The sequence below is a fragment of the Octodon degus genome, unplaced genomic scaffold (genome assembly GCF_000260255.1).
Source record: "Octodon degus isolate 3935 unplaced genomic scaffold, OctDeg1.0 scaffold00131, whole genome shotgun sequence".
NCBI classification, from domain to species: domain Eukaryota; kingdom Metazoa; phylum Chordata; class Mammalia; order Rodentia; family Octodontidae; genus Octodon; species Octodon degus.
In genome coordinates this window covers 2,852,047-2,872,122 of record NW_004524707.1, presented here as the reverse complement: position 1 = coordinate 2,872,122, position 20,076 = coordinate 2,852,047, and the positions used below count along the sequence as shown (strand labels likewise).

General features: G+C 42.0%; 1 protein-coding gene across 1 annotated transcript in view; it reads right to left on the bottom strand.

The window, feature by feature from the left end:
- Positions 1 to 5,415: 5,415 nt before the first annotated feature.
- Cr1 (complement C3b/C4b receptor 1 (Knops blood group)) overlaps positions 5,416 to 20,076 on the bottom strand; it is a 109,793-nt gene continuing 95,132 nt past the window's right edge. Inside the window, exons 30-33 of the mRNA XM_023701184.1 lie at positions 17,593 to 17,616; positions 16,494 to 16,569; positions 9,455 to 9,557; positions 5,416 to 5,840 (exon numbers count right to left, since the gene is read on the bottom strand). Coding sequence (XP_023556952.1) covers positions 5,817 to 5,840; positions 9,455 to 9,557; positions 16,494 to 16,569; positions 17,593 to 17,616 — 227 coding nt within the window. The 3' untranslated portion in view covers positions 5,416 to 5,816. The remainder of the gene's footprint in view (positions 5,841 to 9,454; positions 9,558 to 16,493; positions 16,570 to 17,592; positions 17,617 to 20,076) is intronic.

Genomic DNA, 20,076 nt, shown 5'->3' with positions numbered 1-20,076 from the left:
GACGGCGGAAGGGCGGGGCCCTAACCAGGTGGGACCAATCCTAGAAGCATAGGGCGGGGCCTTGACGCGGTGGGCGGGGCCTCGGAATGGCAGTCCAGGGCCTGTAGATGGCTAAGGCGTGGACCTCTCCGGCCCAGAGCTACTGCGCTCTGGCGGTGTCCCGCGCAGGCCACCTCGACGGCCGCGGGGCGTGCGGGAAGCCTCGGTGGCTACCATCAGTGTTGCCACCCTATCCGGGGATGGGGGTGCACAAGCACCGCTGGCCTTGTCATCATTTCCGGAGCTCGGCTTAAAGCAGCCCACCGATCTTCAAGGCTGCAGCAGCGGGCATTGCTTACCGTAGGCTGCCGTACGACCAGCCCCTTACTCTAGGTCTGGCTTTGGTCAGGCGTTATTTGGGACAATAGCTTGAGCTTTTCTTGCTTGAATGCTACTGACTTTTCTCTTGGCCTTCTGTCGCAGTTTGCAAAATCTGAGAGGCTTGGCCACGACATTCCTCAGGTAATCTGTTCTTCCTCTTCCTGGTGCACTCAAGGAAGCCCCTTGCCCTCCAGCAATTTAATGCTGGCCTGTTGGTGACGAAGTATACTGTACATGCATGTAAAATGTAAAGAAAAAGGGTGCGCGGAGATTGCTAAGTGCTGCAAGAACCCGGGGCGGGGAGAAGTCCCCATGAATCCCCGTGAAATGGATGGAAGGGGGAGCGGAATTTTTTTCTACTAAAATTGTTTCTCAATGCTGGAAAATAAAGACTGAGCAAGACTGATTTGCAGAGTTGTGAGAAAAACCTGTGCTGCTGTGTTGTTTTGTTTTGTTTTGTTTTGTTTTTTTTCTTTTTTAAAGGGAGCAGAAATGTCCTTGCTAACAATAGACAAAGTTGACGTTTTCTTCCTCTCACGCTGGCAAAGAATAAAAACAACCAGTGCATGAACACACTGGGAAGTTCGACCAAGTTTTAATCTTTAGCATAACTTTTCAGTATGTGAAAAGTCTTAAAAGTGAACGTGACTTTTGGGCTCCAGTTCCACTCAGCATTTACCCCAAAGAAATCAGAGCTGTGAACAAACATTTACAGTTTGTAGAAAATTAAACTGTCTAGCAGAAGCATTAAGGAATTGATGATGGATACTTTTATGTGATGGAATTCTATGCAGCCAGCATTGTAAAAGAGTATTAGTTGGAGAACTTGATATATTTGTAAATGGAAAAGACAGAGTCTAAATCAGAATCTGCCTATTATTAAAACAAAAGTACTGTATCGATACGCATAAAAAGAGTAATTTGAAATTCATTTTATTTGCCCTTTTCACATTTGGAATAAGGATTTTAAATTTATGTCACAAAGTATATTTATGCACTGGTTGATGTTTTATTATAATTTAATGAACAGCTATGAATTATATTTTATCCTTTATTATATATGCATAGGGCTTGTTCATAGGACGATGGGGTAGAAGCTGTTTTGCACGGGGTTAGTATATGAGTTGGTACTGGGGATTTTGAGGCTTATGCTATAAACCCCAATGCATCCTGCAAAATTGCAAGAGTTTACTTGTATGTATCTGTACTTGAGATGTCTGAAGACTTCCTGGATTCACCAAACTATACACTTCCCTCTTATCAGAACACAGCTTTTAAAATCCTTGGCTGAGCAGACAGACACTAAGTGTGGAGGTGGTATAAAAAATAAACACCTGAGTATAATACAAAAAATTCTACAATGACAATCAGAGGCGGTGCAGGTGAGGAGACAGGGAACCCAAAACTCAGGAGGGAGGAATAGGAGTTTGTGTTAATGCCCGCAGCTGTGAAGGAGGGCTGGGACAAAGGTTATGCGGCTCAGTACTGGCACGGATTTGTGAAAACAGAACCTCTTACTGTTCTCTGAAGCAATAAGCATTAAATTCTATTTCTGAACTTGGAAGATTTTTTTCCTGTAAGTACATTAAAAAGTTAGGAGAAATATTTTGGCTACTGTTTGTTTTCCTACTTTCAAGGGTTATTCTTTCACTGAAACTTTGTTCCAGCCAGTAAAATTTCTATCTTTCAAGATCATTAGACTACTCTTAATATAAAGAATTTCACAATGGTTTTCTAAAATTTTGATTTCACCCAATGAAGGCTCAGTTTGCAAGGTTGTGGGCCTTGTCCTCTACTTTTCTGAACAAGTTTCATGTGTCAGGGCTGTCATTTTCATGCAGTATTGCAATGCCAAGATCCCTAGTAAGTGCTCCATGAATAAATGATAAATACTGTATGGGATAAATGAGTCCTGGTACCAGCGTTAAGTGCAATGAACACATCGCCAGTTCTGCCCAGCAGGAACTGAACAAACGGTATGAAAGCTCTGAGACTTTAACAATCTTACAAGCAATCTGTCAGGCACTATCAGCTTGTTAGTGAAGTGCAGCTACTGTGTGTGGCTCGGCCCTGCCTTGGGATTTTCTTGACTCATTCAGAGGTACAGTGTGGACAATGAGCTTCCAAGCTAGAGGTAGAAATCAGGAGTCAGAGCTTCGAGTGAAGTCATGACTGAAAGTAGGGCTTCCTCTGACTCGCCCTAAAGATTTTTTAAAAAGACAGAAGATGTACGTGTGTGTTGGTGGGCCAGGTTTACAACGACATACAGACTTCTTTTAAGGCTTCATGAGAGTGGATAAAGGAGTGTGTGGCAGAATGCCATGAGCCAGCTTCTCTGCCATTCGATGTTAGCTGAGTCTGCATATTTACATTATGATTTTCAGAAGTTGGGGTAGCAGCGCCTTAGGCCTCTACTTGTGCTTCCCAAGCACCTGCCATCCGCTGACCTCCAGTGAATCACATCTGATTTCCTTTTCACTTACCAGTAAGAATATGAGTGTGGTGTGCAGGAATTCGGAAAGTGACAGAGGTGGAAGCAAGGGCATTCTTGGAGGGAACACAGACTCACTTTATTTAGCCTTGCCTTTTGAAGGCTTAAAAGTGTAAACAAACACTTTTATTATATTTGATAAATTAGTTTGGAAAGATGTATCTTTTTTTCTCTCTTGATATAGTAAGCACATTTTATTTAAAGGTCACAGACTTATCTTCTTGGTGTTAGGGATTTGACCCTGTACCTTTGCCCTGAACTATATCCCCAGCCCTTTTTTATTTTAATTTTGAAACAGTATGTCTCAGTAAATTAGCATTTTATTCCTGTAGTATATATTGTATTTTCCATGATAATGTAATAGAAAATGTAATAGAAAAATAACCTCATGGCTTTCTTGCAGTTAAAGTCATAGGCATGAGATATTTATTGTACAGGTTGCTGAATGATCCACTCCACTATGAAAAAAAAGTTCTTTCTCATGGCAGGGAATGCTAATTCAAGAAAGGCCAGTTCTCAAACATTTAGCTTCTAGTCTTTCCCCTTCTTCTCTCCTTTCTGTCCCCCTCCCAGGACTGAATCTAAGCCCTCACACTATACCTTCAGCTCTGCTTTAATTTTTTATTTTGAGACAGGGTCTTGCTTTACTGTCTCTTCTGGCCTTTCATTTGAAATCCTCCTGTCTCAGCCTCCAAGTAGCTGGGATTAGAGACATACACCAGCATACCTGGCCTCTAGTTCTCCTTGAAAAATTACATTTTCAAATTTCCAAGATATAATAGAGGGCCAGGAAGATAGCTCAGCACCTGCCCGGCAAGCACAGTGACCCAGGTTTGGTCATATATTAGAGATTTGCTAAAGATCTGGCTGAGGAAACAGTGACTGAAACTGGGTGTAGTGGCACATGCCTGTAATGGCAGTGCCTGAGAGGCTGAAAACAGGAGGATCACTACAAGTCTGATCTCTGTAGTGAGACTCTGTAGTCCCTGTACTAAAATACATTAAAAAAATTACTTTTTAAAAAAAAAGATCTGACTGAGGAAAAACCCAATCTCTGAGTATCTTTTCATATATTCACAGGCTAGTTATCCTTCTTCTCTGGTGACCTGACTCTGTGTGGCTGTCGATTGGAGGTGGGGTCTTCCAAGGGTCTTTGAACCTTTGAGAACTCTAAAGAAAGCAATTCATTTTTACGATACTAGTTGCATTTCTTCTTGTTTTCTTCCTTCTTTTTTTTCAGGGAGCTTTACTTACACTCCTTTTGCCTTCCACAATTTTCAGTTGTTATGTCCACAGCACCTGTTACACTGGTGTCAAGAGAATTGTGAAAGAACACCTGAAAGCAGCTGTGAAGACACAGACTTGCACAGCAGCGAGCAGAATGCTATGAAGCTGTTATGCATCTCTGTTCTGACATTTCAAGAAATTATTAGCATGGTCCTTCATATACCAAATTTTTGTTATATAAAGATGTGGCATGGCTAAGGAATATGCTTATTTTTAAAGTGTCAACTGTAATGACATAAAAAATTTTTAAATGTATTTGGCATAGGGTCTTACTACGCAGCTCGGACTTGTAGTGATCCTCCTGCTTTCAGTCTCCCCAGTACTGGGATTATAAGCATATGCCACCACGCCTGGTCTTGGTGGTTGGTTCAGCGCACCTGGGGATGGGGCTGGTGCAGCATATGGTACCAGGGATCGAACCCCAATCCCTGCACTTGCCTATGCAGGCGCTTAGTCCGCTGAGTTATCTCACCAGGCCGGTAATGATTAATTTGACAAAATCTTTTTAAAAAGACAGACACAGATCCAGGGATTTAACTCGGTGGAATAAGTGCTTACCTGGCAAGCACAAGGTTCTGAGTTCAATCCCAGGTACAAAAAAAAAAAAAAAAAAAAAAGACTGACACAAAATTGTACATACTTTGAGGTACTATATGTTTTTTTGTTACATGCATTTATGTATACTGTATAATAGTCAAATCAGGCTAAGTATTTCTCCTCAATATTCATCATTTTTCATAGTAAAAGCCTTTGGAAATATTTTCTTCTAGCTTTTGTTTTGACATATACAGTAGATTATCATTCTCTATGGCTCCCCACTGTGCAGTAAGACACTAGAACTCAACCCTGCTAGTGCCCACTGACTGATGAATTCTTAAAAGTTGTGCTTTTTAATCTAGTATATTCTCAATTCGTACAAAACACTTTTATAATAAGAAATATTATTTTATTTCAGTTTTTCACTTTTTATACATGACATGATACAAAGTGCTTTAGAAATGGAATTTAGGAAATACTCAGAGCTTAATTATTTCGGGTACTTCCCCTTGGTAGCCTCGACCACTTTTCCTCATAACTATTTAAGGCCTTTCAGTAAAGAAAATTCACTTTACTTCCCTAAAGAGAGTAAAATCTGATAAATATTTTACTCCCATTTATCTAAAGAAGTGCTGCTCTAGAATACAAAGGAATTAAGAATCTGTATGCACACGCAAAGGAACAGATGTATAAAAAAGACTGACAGAAAATGAGCTAACATAATGAGTGGTTAGCAGTATATATCTCCCTGTATTTTCCAAGTACTATTTTAACTATTTCAAGTTATAAACATTTTACAATAAGGAAGGAAAACGACAGACTTGTAAACCAGAACTGCTAGGCAACAGCTTGCTACCTGTCAGTAAACAAAGCTCTTTTCTACGTTCAAAGTGCAATCTTCTCCTCTGGCCAGCTAGCAGAGAGGTTCGGCAATGTTCGCCAGCCAGGCCGAGGTGGGCGCTCTGCTGCACGCACGCACGCACGCACGCACGCCGGGAATGCCTCCGCAGCTTCAGGGGACCGCTCGCATCATCTCCGTGGGGTCGCTTGAAGGATTTCAGAATCTCAGATTATCTTACTGTTGAAATGAATTGGCTCCTCTCCAAGTCACACGGAATCGGAGGTGTTCGCCAGCAGTTTTCTAGTACTGTGTGGAAGAGGGCCTCTAAAATTACAGGGTATCTTTATTTAGACGACAGCACGGTGAACTCCCCAGAACACGCGTGCGGATAATCCCAACACAGCCTCACGTACAACTGCGAATTCACGGGCTGTGCTCACTGCCCCCTTGTGGCCGCTGTGTGGGGCGCGCCAGAAGGGGAGGACAGACCCTGGGTAGGTTGAGAACCTGATCCCTGAGCACCCTGATCTTTGCCTTTTCTGTTCTGCAGAAAAACTTGCTCTCAGAGTTGAAGAGCAAAATGAAAAGAGCTTCACTGCAGAATACGGACGATAACATATAAAGATCCAGTTGAGTCCCTTCTGAACACCGGTGGGGTGGGCAGCACGCAGCGGCTGATAGCCCTGGGAGGTGTCAGCTTCACAAAGCGTGGCCCCCTGCTCAGATTAAAGCCAAGAATATCCAAGCGCTTCTCTAGCTGCAGGCAAGCCTCTCTCTTAGCCAGAAAGGTCCTTTCCCAGCTGTGAACAGACCCCCAGGAGGTCCACCAGGGCACCTGAGCCCAGGTGTCACTGCCGTTTGGTTTTTCCCTCTTTCTGTCTTACAAGACTTCTCAGCCTCACCTGCTACCTGCATCTCCTCCAGAAGTTCTCATATGTATCCTCCGCACATGCAGCTGGGTCTCTGGCACCTGCTTCTTCTTCTTCTTCTTTTTTTTTTTTTTCCGGAACCGGGGATTGAACTCAGACTCTTGCGCTTGCCAGGGAAGCACTTATTCCACTGAGCCATCTCCCCGGCCCTGGTCCCTGCTTCTTTACCTGTGTCACCTACTCTGTCACCGAGCCTTCACATGGATTCAGATTCCAATTCATTGCTCGTCCACTGCATGTTACCACAAATAACCTCTCTACTGTTAAATGGCCAAAATTCCAATTATAAAAAAGAAACGTGAGACAGCTGGTAAGGAACTCTGCCTTTCAGCTAAAAGGTGACAACAGTCAACAGGCTGAGGTGAAGCTTATCGTGAAGGTGCTTGCAAAAGTTAAGGAAAAATCAAACTGTGATAAATGTAATACTCAAGTATTTATGGAACACCTCTTAATTCATTCTATTCTCCGAGGTTTTAGGAAATTGAAAGTGAAAGGCTTTACTCATAAGAAGTTAATAATTTAGTATGGGAAAGGACATAAAGCACAGTATGTGGTACAATATATGTAGTTGATGAATGAAGACAAAAAATAGACAACTGAATGGATGCAATAGCTTTTAACTAAAAAAAGACACATGAATGTCAATTACTATGGGACATGTTTATATACGGTTTTAGTGATGGGACAGGAAATTGTCACTAGTGAAAAGAAGCAGGATTCTTTTGCACAACAATTTAATCTCAAAGTATAACCCTGCAAATGTAAAATAATATTCAGAGAATCTTAAAATTACTTATTACTACTGGGAGGAATCTGTTGTAGGTCATTTACATTTGTATTTTTGTATATTTCCTGTTTTCAATCCTGCACAACTACTGCTCTGAAGAGTTTACTTTAAAAATGGTTCAGGCAGGAAATGCTGCTGAGAACTTCACAAAGAGACATCGTGCCAGACTGGGGTGATTTAGGGGGGCTGGGGGGTGAATCCTGAGCCTGTTGGTGGAAGTCAGATAAGAAGAAGGGATACGTGTTCTAGGCAGGTAATGATTTTCAAAGAATTACATTTTAACCACTCATGTAATTAAAAAAAAAAATTCAAATTACCATCGCTCTCATTTTTGTCTGTTTATAATTGGTGACAACACATCTGGCCTGGAATCACTTTTGTGTAGCTTTTCCATCCCAGCACCCTTTTAATAAAGGAAAACGAACCTTGCAAGCATAACTGGACGCATCCCCCAAAGCACAGGACTCTGTATGTTCATCTCAGAATCTCCAGCCTCACCATCGGTTCCCTTATGTGTGGATTTGTGTCAGTGTACAAATAATGCAAATTTCCCTTCAAACTATCAGAGTAACACTGGGAAAAGGTACAGTTCTAGGATAACATGCTGCCTTCATCTCAGCACTGCCATACCCTCTTGCTATACCAACTATATATCCCAAGGCATTGGGAAATGCCCATTTATAGTAAACGTATCAATGAAGCTTCAAAAGCTAAAATATCCATTATGATTTCTTAAAGAAGCAATGTATATTTCATTTGCTATCACAAATAGTAAGGAAAAACAAGCTCTAAGACAGGAGTATAGTACCTAGGAAGCCAGATAATAGACAGAGAGCGCTGGAAATTCATCCCTAGTACAGGAGAACAAAGGACAAACTTGTAGATTTTTGCCTAGAGACGTTTGAGCTGTTTGTATTTTTTTTCTTGGCCAACTAAAAATATATCTTTTCTGTTCTCTTGCCTTTTGTAGTCCCTTCCACTGTCCTTGCTTGAATTTAGGGTTTGCGGTATGCATAGAAAAAGGTGAGGTTTAGATTAATGTGCATAAATGTGAGAAAGGGACAGGACACCCCAGATGTTTATAAACGAGTGTGGTGCTTTTGCTTCTGTTTTCTATAGAAGTACGCTTCCTAAGGCATGTGTATTACCACTAAAGATGACCTGAGAACCCACGGGCTAGGATTCCCGGGCACAGCCAGAGTAAAGAACGGCCAAGTGCTCTGTGTGATTCAGAAAATGGAGCTTTGCACCTGTGAGAGGCCCAAGAGTTGAAATGAAGTACCCTGAAGTATGCAGCAAAGATCTGACCAGAGACAGGAGTGCCTGAGAAGAGGTGGCAAGCTAAGGCAGGAGGCAGCGCACAGTGAGAAAGACCTCGTGGTATGACACAACTCAGGGTGAGCAAACTGTCCCACTAAAGGACCAGGAAGTAAATCCCTGCGCCTTGGGAGCCACGGGAGCTCTGCTCAGCCCTGATGCTGCCGTGGGAAAGAAGCCCAGGAAGTAGGGAAGCCATGGGGTGTGGCTGCGCAGTGAAGTTTGAAGAGCAAACCTAGGTGGCCTCCTGCTGGTTTGTCCCACAGATAGTGGTCTTCGGGCCCCCGCTATGGTGTTACTGCCTGCCTATGACTTGCAATACTCAGTCTTACTCAGTGTCACGTGCCGTTCTGAGTTGCAGTCCTATTTTCTTTTTCACCCCATTTATTACACAGTGGTTCATGGTGAGGCTGCAGCAAGGAGGTGAAATGATGGGTTGGGGATGGGAGAAAACTGCAGTGGAGGACAGAGGAAGAGAGCCATAGGAGGCCACAGGAGGCAGAGAATGAAAGTCAGAACACAGGGGAAAGTCAGAGAAAACCTCAGATTTCCACATGAATGGAGACTGGAGAACTGGGAGGTGCACCCAGGTGTTCCCAAGAGAAGCAGGAGCCCGTTACTCCTCACAGGTTTAGAACATGCATCACAAAGCATGGGATGCTTTGATAGCACAAAAGCATCCTAGGGCTGCCAGAGCCTACGCAGGACCTCTGGAAACAGAAATAGAAACACTCCAGAAAGAAACACACACAGCAATGCACAAATGTACTCTCAGCTCATGAAGTAGTCTCTACCTTCCTTGCCGTCAGTGGCCTTCCTAGTGGCGTCTCCTATTCAGGCTCTGTTTCCACCTCTTTAGTATTTATGCTGCTGTAACCATTTGGATTCAGTATATGGACACGTACCTGCTGTCTTCCTGGCTCATGAGCTGAGTCTGAGGATAAACAGTTGCCTTCTGGAGGATACAAATGGACAGTGACTTCTGTAGATTTTTCACCTCTGTTAGTGCTAATTGGCAGAGAAGAAAAACATCAGAAAATTACCTTAGTCATATGTTTCAATTTTAAAGGAATTTGTAACTTTCATTTTGAGGTTTTTAAGGTATACTATACTTTGACTCCAATTCCTGCTATCTTTATAAGATGTCTAAAAGAAGAAGAAAAAAACCCAAATCTCATCTTTCACTACTAACTGAAAACTTGAATTTGGAGGTAATTCTAAAACTATCCTGTATATTGTCAGAAGACTACATCTTTATGAACAAGTATTCATGCATTAAAAACCAAATATTTTGCTATTTCTAAAGTAATTTGATTAGTAAATGGGGTTTGCCAGATTTTGACAAACTTCACAGCGCAAATGGCTTCTGGCTCTGCAACCGTACACAGGCTTCCTTTTCCTCCAGAGAGGAGGCACACGTTCTATTTTGTGTTCTAGTGACAGCCACAGTTAGAGGCAGCAGGGGAGGCTGGGAGGAGCAGCCGCGTCTCTCCCCGGGCTCCACAGCCATGTAGTCAACCAAACACAGAGCCAAAGGATCTGGAAAACCTTGTAAGTGTGCTGGACACATACGGACTTTTTCTTGTCAACAGTACTGCTACGATGCAGTGTAACGATGATTTACGTTGTCTTCTTGGCATTATGTGTAACCTAGAGATTATTTATGGTATATAGGAAGTTGTAATAGTATATAGAGCAGTCCCACAACCAACCAATCACCTTTGGATGCTAGGATTGACTGTCTATAAGAACTGGGAGGAAAAGGAAATATTTAATCACTTTTTAATAATAATAACAATAATGGATAGAAAGTCACAATATACACCATCAAACAGGAAGAAACAAATGAACAGATGAATAAGTGTTTTTCTAGCTCATCAAGAAGTTTTGGTTGGGGGCTGGGGAGATGGCTCAGTGGACTAAGTGTTTCCCTGGCAAGTGCAAGGCTCTGAGTTCAATCCTCGGTTCTGTCAAAAAAAAAAAAAAAAAGTTTCGGGGCCAGCGAGATAGTTCAGCAGACTAAGCATCTGCGTAGGCAAGTGCAGGGACCAGGGTTCAATTCCCGGCACCACATGCTGTACTAAGCTGGCCATCAAGACTGGGCCTGGTGGTGCATGCACACTTATAATCCCAGCACTGGGGAGGCTGTAAACAGGAGGATCACTATGAGTCTGAGCTGCATAGTGAGACCTTGTACCAAATACATTAAAAACAAAACAAAAAGAAGTTCCTAACTTCAGCTCAGTGCCCGTGCTCGTATGCTACTCAGGCTGTTTCTGTTTTCAGTGCTTGAGGCTGCTGCCAACATTTGATGTCAGCATGTGTACAGGTGCCTGCTACCTCCCTGACTTTTCAGCTGAGCTTGAGGATGAACCCAGTTACCTTCTAGGCGATCTAAGTGGACATTCACTTTATACTTTTTATTTTTATCATTGGTAATTGGCAGAGGACAAAAATAGGAAAACTTACTCATATAAGTTTCAATTCTGAAACAATCTATTTCACTTTGAGATTCAAGTTACAATTTGACTAGTATTTCTGACATCTTTACAAGATGTCTACAAGAAGAAAAAAAAAAAAAAAAAACACCCAAATCTCCTTTTTCAATACTAATTGAAAACTTGGATTAGGAGATAATTCTAAAGCCATTCTATGTATTGTGCCAGAAGATTCTAAGTTGTTTATAGACAGGTATCCACACCCTAATACATTTCCCTATTTTAAAAATAATTTGATTAGTAAATGGGGTTTGCCAGATTTTGACAAACTTCACAGCGCAAACGGCTTCTGGCTCTGCAACCATACACAGGCTTCCTTTTTCTCCAGAGAGGAGGCACACGCTCTATTTTGTGTTCTAGTGACAGCCACAGTTAGAGGCAGCAGGGGAGGCCAGGAGGAGCAGCCGTGCCCCTGACTGGGCTCCATGCAGTCAACCAAACACAGAGCCAAAGGATCTGAAAAACCTTCTAACTGTGCTGGACATATACAGACTTCTTTTGGTCAACAGAATCCAAACAACAGATCTATTTACACTGCTTATGGGTATTTTTTTTCCACAACAAAATGGTATTTTATTTATACTTTTGCAGTTAGTAACATGTGACACAAGTTTCCTAGTGACTAACAGCTGACTTTAACCAGACAGGATGTTTATCTCAGGACTGAGGTTTGCTTTAGGCACTCAGGTCTAGTCCTGGCGACAGGGTATTATAAGTAATCTAGAGATAATCTATGGTTCGCAGTATGTTATACATAATATCCAGAGGGGTCCTATAATTAATCACCTTTGGATACCAAGGACTATTTATCTATAGGAACTGGAAGTAAAGGAATTATTAAACACTTTTTAATATCAATAAAAAAATCATGTATAAATAAAATCTAACATTTTTCTGATATTTATGTGGGAGACACTGTGTTAAGTAAAGTAGAAACTATTATCTCCTTTTCCCAGGCTAGGAAAGTGAAGTTAAGAAGGACAGATAAAGTGTTCTGCTCAGGATTTCATAGCTTGTCATAGCCTATGCTCACCTGCAACACAACTTCAGCTCTTTGGCACAAGCACTTCATGTTATATAAATAAAGGATAAAGAATAAATACTGGCACCTGTAGACTCTTTGTGTGTGTGTGTGTGTGTGTGTGTGTGCGCGCGCGCGCACGCGTGTATGCATGCTGGTATTAGGATGGAAGGATGAATGCACATAAACCTCACTCCCTTCACCCGCTATTACTGCTTTCTCATCTCTCAGTTTCTCTTGGATCTCTCAGGATAACCTAGAAACACACCAACACTTTGACAAAGAGGAAGCCTGTGAGTCAGGGCCAGAGGTGACCCAGGATAAAGGACCATGGGCCAGAGGAGTCTCGAGGGTTGGTGATTCAGTGGGAAAACGAGCAGTTCTGGAAGGTGCTCTTGAGTCACAGTGGCACCGGGGGTGGCAAAAGGTGACCTTGGTGACAACATACTGAATGCATAGCTCTTTGGTTGCTGACTGGCAGTGAACAGGAACATGAGAAAATGCCTTTACAGAGGATGACCAGGAGACTTTTGTTGCTCTGATACCGCTGTACCAGTGAGGACTTTAAAGTTGTATCTGACTGTGGACAAGATGGCTGTTTTGTAGGGCTGGGAAAAGTCAGATTCAGTAGTAGACAAGCTTAAATGGGTTTGGAGCAGACAGAATGTCTCATTCCTCAGTGACAAGAGAACGCCCGCTGAGTATGCTTGGCAACTGTTTTGATTGTGAAACATCAAGCTAGTGAGACCAAGTTCCAGGAAGAACTTGTGGGTCTGTGTGAGTGGAATGAAAGATGGCGTCCATTGGACTTCCACATGGAGAAGTGCATTCGAAGAAATAGCTTAATGTTCTTACAGCCAGAAACTCAAAACAGAGTGAAAAGGGATTCATTAGATACCACTCTCTGCAAGAGTATAGTTCAGTATTCCAGAAGAGCTGAATTAAATCCAGCAAAATGTAGGGAGTAAGGGAAGAACATTCAAAAAGAAAAAAAAAAATTAGTTTTGTACCATCCACAGTTCTGGATACTGAGTTTCAGTGATGCAGAACTGAATTTAAAACTGAGCAGCTAACATTATTAAAGAAATAGCATACCTGGGTTCATAATATTGAGAGCTTATCTAAACTAAAGCTCTGCTTCTTGACAATTTCTTTCTGGTAGGATTTTAAGCAAGCCCCTGACTATCTGTGCACCCTAGAATCTTCTGTGTTTTAAACTAATAATATTAATGCACGTATTTGCTTGACAGAGTTGCTTTGAAAACCAAAGAAGATAATATATGGTAAAGACTTGTGCAAAAACATGTTAACTGTTACTACACCTATTATGAAGCTGAGCTACTACAGAAGTAGTGCAAACACAGACGGTCCTTGCTTATGGGAGCTTATAGTCAGGGAGGCGGGGTGGTGAGTGGAACGTAGGACAAGAAGGCAAGAGATGATGTCAACAGCCTGGTAAAGGCCAAGGCTGGGTGAGTGAAGCAGAAAACACACAAGAGCTTTTAGATATTCTGAATGTGGGAAATCTGAGGATTAACAAGGCATGTGAAATCATCAGTAATGTAAGTTGAAACAGATTTGTTTTACCAAACTCAGGGTGGTACAGTGGACTGAATGCATTCCCCACCCTAATGTATATGTTGAAATCCTAGCCCATCATACTAGGTGGCTAGGTCTTCGCAAAGTAATTAGATCATAAGAGTAGAACCCAGGGGCTGGGGAGATGGCTCAGTGGAATAAGCACTTCCCTGGCAAGTGCAAGGGCCTGAGTTCAATCCCCGGTTCCACCAAAAAAAAAATATAGTAGAACCTCATTATTGGGGTTGGTGCCCTTGTGAGAGGGACCTTGGAAAGCCTTGGCATCCCTTTCTGCCATTTGCAGGTGCAGCAAGCAGTCTTCCTTCTGCTGACCAAGAATGGGACCTCACCGGTAACCGAATTTACAGATGTGTCAATCTTTGGCTCTTCAGCCTCTAGAACTGTGAGGGATAAACGCTTGTTCTTCAAACCATCTGTCTACTGGAGTTTTGTTATGGTTACTCGTACAGGGTAAGATAGTGGATATATTAAACAGTGAGCATCCTTGAGGCCTGGGCTAAGGTTAGGACAAATTAAAAGGTACTGTTTAAGTCGGTAGAGTGAGAGCAGGATGCTTTCTCCTGAGGTTCCACGCTAGGTGGTGCTGAGCACAGGCATTCATGTACTTGTTCGGTGAAAATGTGTTGAACACCTCATTATGTTGGGGGAGAGTTCAGGTTTGTATCTGTTGATGTAGGTGAGTCAAAAATTCTCGATATTACAGAGTTTACATTTTTTTTTTTTTTTTTTTGGTGGAAGGAAAGAGACACGAGAAACTTATTAATCATAATAAAGTGGGTAAGGCCATTAAAATAGAGCAGGTAAGGCAAACTCAACATGTGCAAGTAAAGGAACTAAATCTTTATAATATGGTAAAGTAGGAGTGTTTCAGAGAGGGTAGGGCTGTCTCTGTGGCTGCCTTCCTTCTGTTTCTGTCTAATTTTAGTTTCTTAACAGAACTTCCGCCTATGCAGATAGACCCACCCTGGCCTGTTGCAGGCTGTGCCTGGCCCTAGGTGGCCCATGGAGCAGGCCGTCTCTTTCTACACAGTTCTGTGGGTCATTTTAGCACTCACAGAAGCTGCTCTTCTGGCTGACGAACATGAAGGCCTTCTCCACCATGTCTCACATGTGACTCCCTTTCCTTTACAGTAAGAACCTTTCTATCCGTGTCTTCCCAAGAACCCAGTATGAGTGTGGTAAGAAGCAGTTCCAGCCATCCTGGTATAGCTTGCTGAGGTATCGGTGGCTGCCACTCTAAACAGGACTGAGGCCTGCCTGGGCATCCCAACCGATTCCACAAGGAGGGACTTGCGTGTGCTGATGATTTAACATCCCCAATCCCAATTTTCCCACTTTAGTCATATGGTTACTTGTAACACAATAACAAATAGCATGTTGTGACTGCAGCTTACTATCCCAGGGGTGCTGCAGGTTAACAAAGAAAGTTTAGGGAATGTTCTGAAAACTTCATAGGTTACAGATGGGATAGGTTTCATTGTGAGTCACTGAGATGTTTAGGAATTTGAGCCCCTACCTTTGTGGCTGGAAAGAACCAGCACTGCTTCCTCCCCCACATTCCTGGTTGCCCCTGGGCAGAGGATTAGCTGCATTGTGGATGCTGCCCTTCTTTTAAGGAATGTAGGCAAAATTCCTATACTGGTATTGAACCCAGGGCCCTGCCCTCTCTAGGCAAGTGCTCTGCCACTGAGCTCCAGCCCAGCCCAGAAGACAGGTGGGAAACAAAGAGACAGTATGTATGCTGAGATGGTTTCAGTTAGACAAGACAATCATTTCTAGGGAAACTGATGCAATGGTTATTGAGTCTTGGGTATGGTTAAGGATAACTGAAGACATGGTCATGGGTGAAATAACCCAAGAGCTGGCCTGGAGAATCTGGGCCTCCAGGTGACTAAGGATGCAGCATAAAGGATGGGGTCCATAGTGACAGTGCACACTCATCAGTTTCTCATGAATTCTTATCCTCTAGTAGTGTCACGACCTTCTCAGTTTGTGTAAGTACACACTGCGACATTCAGACAATGAATTCATGCAAGACTGGTTACAAGAGAGGAGGTGTAGACCAATTATTTTCCTTGGGTGATCTTAAGTACAGATGGCTTCAGACACAGAAAAATAAAAGGCCCAAATTCTTTAGCCTTCAATTGAAGAAAACAAAAACTAACTCAAAAAGTTTAGTAAAATTTAATGAGGAAATTTAAAAAGTAGATTGGTACAAGTACTTATGTTAATGTAAAGCATTAGGCTATTTTCCTTTGCGAGCAATAAGAAGAATACTTTTGTTATGAATCATAAAATATACAGAACATTAGTTAGGAAAGATAAAGATTAAACTTAAATGCGAGTCACTGCTGATTCTTTGTTTTATTATGAAATTGAAGTTCTTAACTAGGTTGTTTACAAGAACATCTACTACGATAATATACTTCTTGAAAAAGCTTACTAGTGTCTCTGTGAAGACCAAACTTCAGTTTCTGCAAACACTGTGGGAAACTGCATTATTCAGAATGTTTGCTATAAACAACTGTTTACCTGAAGGATACCCAAAGCCTCACTAGCTCCCTGTCTAAGAACCTCTGCCTATTATCACTCTACTGTATTCCTTCTTAACACAGTTGCTATAAGAATGTTCCTAGTATCACACATATTTCCTCTAGTGTAAATATTTCTCTATCGTATGCAGCAAGGGCTTCTTTTATAAGAATTACCACAGCTGTCTGTGTGGTAATATTTTGGCTGTTGCTAAGGTTTTCTTTTACTTTCCTTTGACTTCTAAGGGGAGACAAAGACCGTTTATATATTCCTGGAGTGTACGGTTGTACTTACCCTTTTTTGCACTTTAGAAATATCCACAAGGAAACAACTATGGCTGAGATAAGGAAGATCACACCACAGGAAATGCCTAGTCCAAAAAACACAATACAAAAACACCCAAAACAAAGTAATTAAATGCATGAAACATATCCAGGGATTTTGAAGTCTATCTTAATATCTAGCCCCACTAAAGACTGCCACTGATCTCCCCACCACGGGGTGCTTCACTGCTGAGCTCTATCCTCAGCTCTTTCTAATTTTGAGATCTTACTAAGTTGTCCAGGTTGGCTTTGAATTTGCATTTCTCCTGCTTCAGCCTCCTGAGTAGCTGAGATTTTAGGCATATGCCACCATGCCCAACTTGCCAATTTTTTTTTCCCCAAGATATAACTCTAGCTGGGGATATAACTAAGCAGCACAGCACCTGCCTGGCAAGCATGAGGTCATGAGTTCAAGTCCTGGTACCAAAAAAGATAAAACTCTAAATTCTGCTTTCCTCAGGTACATATAGCATTATTGTTAACTACAGCAGGTTATAGTCAGGGATTGGGTAGAGCAGTTTTGTAACCCTTAGCCCCTGTAACAGGTAGCAGGGAAACAGCAATGAAACTGCTGGGTGATGGGCCACGGCCCTGCCAGGTCTTTTCTATATGATGTAAGGTGTAGGCTGTATTCTACGTGGCACTTTTCCTGAATGCAAGCTCTTGTATTTCAAAGCAATTTCCTTGTATAAATGGACCACAGAAGTGAACTCAGCAAACTGGTTTTGTGGCTTTCAGTTTGTATAACTAAGGACAAGATTACCACCAGGAAGGACATTCCCTGGGTAGTAAGCAATAGGAAGTTGCCCTTTACAGCCACATTACAATAAAGAGTTTTTGACACTGAAGGATGATTTGTTCAACAATGAAAAAAGAGCTTCGATGAAGGGTACTTTCTATGTGTATGAGGATAACAGTTTAACCATGCCCTGAGCTAAACATCTTTTAGTTTTTCTTTTAATGCAATTTTTAAGACATTTCAATCTCCCTTTTAACATTTCACTCACTGGAAGGAAATACTTACTGTTGAAGACGCCAGTATTTCTCAGCAAACCCTTCACAAAACTTACCAAGTTTAGAAATATTACGTGAGCCTAAAAGAAAGACAAAAACCACAGAAACGTCAGTCTGTCATGCTACCTAATGGAACAAGAGTTGCAGCCAATAAAATACACCCTGATTTTTCTTTAGTATTCAATAAAATACCTTTTATCTCAAATACTAAAAACCCTTTATTTTGTTTTTATTTCATTTTGGGTACAAGGTGAAGACTGTTTGGCTTAAATTAATCCTCTTATTATAAAGGTATATAATTTGAGCAGCAAATTTGTAGAATGGAACAAAAGAAAAAAATAGCACTCATAACCCTCATACTCAAAAACATTGGGGTACGTTCCTCTGTTAGTTAGCTTTCTTGTCAATAAGTCTCAATACCTAACACAATATAAAAGGGAAAGAGCTTATTGTGGCTCTTGGTTCTGCAGATTCAGTCCTCGGTCAGGCGCTCCCAGTGGGGGGGGTGGGGACACCAAGGCAGAGGGGCGCAGTGAGCAGAGCTGTGTAGTTTGCAGCAGCTGGGAGCAGAGCAGGAAGCAGGACCAAGGGGAAGGGTCGCGTCTAGCACGACCTGTTCAAATGGGCGGATCACAGTGTATTTGATGACTTCTATGGCATATTCCTTTCTACACTTTTCATGAAACAATACAAGGAATAAACTACTTGTATATTTTATATTATTTCACTAGATTAGATTCTTAGAGAGGGTAAATGGTATGCGTGTTTATATTATTTTCTTTATACATTGCCTAATTCTTTCTCATAAGAGTTTTTGCCAAGGTACAAGGATCCTCTCAATGTGCATAGCTGCTGGTTTCACTTATCTTGCTCTTTATTGGGAGTTCACCTAAAACTTTTGTTGTTAATAATAGGCAAGAAGTCACCTTATTCTTTTCCTTTGCGTTTCTTCAGTTCTGAGGTTAAACTGTTAGCATGTATTTATGTGCCAAAGTACAAAGATCTCCACACCCTTTCTCCGAGCCTTGCTTCTGCACGTCCTTCCTCTTACAGGACTGTGCTGTGCTGAGCCATGTAGAGCTGGAAGCTCCATGTGCCTTAGATGTGGCCTGGGCACCTTTGGAACTGAAGACCCAGCAAGTGAGGGGAGCAGAAGGGGCCAGGGAAGCCAACTTGTTCTGGATCTTTCGAGAGAAAGTTTGGGTGGAAAAGAGAAGCAAGGCTCTAGGAAGGCAGTTGCTCTAATATCTGTGACCCTGGGATAGAAAGGGTCAAGTGGATATTAGAACATTTTTACAAGTATCATTTCATGTAATCTTTAACTTCTCTGAGAGATTCCAGTGGAGAAACCTTAGTTATCACATCTTTTCTGGAGTTAAACTTATCTTTTTTTAAAAATCATCCCACTGACTTTGTTTATTTTTTTATTTTTATTTTTTATTTAGGACAGGCTCTACTGGGTCTACAGGGTCTCACTGCGTAGATCAGACTCATAGTGATCCTCCTGTTTATAGCCTCCCAAGTGCTGGGATTACAGGAGTGTGCCACCACGCCCAATCTTAGAGTTAAACTGATCTGTCTTGCATGGAACACTGTTTACATTGGTCTTGAGAAAATAGTTAACTTGTGTTATAGGTGCTCATAGTGGCAATCAGGAGGAACTCAGATCACCCCTTATTCTGGGGTAGACATGGTTGAGTCAGGCTGAAGACTCAGACTCAGGCACACACTTGGTGTGCTCTGGGTCATAGTACAGAGGGACAGCAAGGTGCACGGGAGGAGCTACGGGAGGTCTGAGCTCCAGCCACTGGGCACCTGAAATGGGCACGTGGTAGAAATTCCTTCTCTGATGCCTGTACTTAGAGACTGCCATTCTTATGAGGATTGCTGTAGAACTCCCTGTGGGCTGTCATTCCAAGCCTGGGCCATTCATGATTTACTTCCTGGTATGCTTTTTAGAAAGGCCTAGGACTGGCATCTTTTGCAATTTTTTTTTCCCTAATATTTTTATTGAGAAACAAATAGCAATGGGACAGTTTCACAACCAATTACTAATACATTTTCAATATTAATACATTGTAGATTGTCTTTTCAGCAGTCTTTCCTAAGACACTGGTTTGTTTTCTGTTTTCTGTGCCCTCATGTTTTCACGCCTTTTCTCACAAAAACAAAAACAAACAAACAAAAAAAACCCAGCAAGATTTCAAAGTTTAACGACAGGCCAGATGAAGAGACAAAGACTGGTGAGCAGATGTGCGGCTTGGTGTGCTCTGGGTCATAGTACAGAGGGACAGCAAGGTGCACGGGAAGAGCTAAGGGAGGTCTGAGCTCCAGCAGCCTGCCATTTAACGGCCATCTGGGCCATTCTTAGTTTTGAATATATCTTGCCATCTACCTGGTGAACTTATTGGCTTCTTCAGTGACTTTGGCCTAACAGCTGTCTTTTATTGTGACTAATGCTGGCAGGTTCTCCCTCACTGAAGTAGCTATTTAGTATGTTGGCCTATTTATTTATTGTTAAAGTACACAGTCTCTACCAC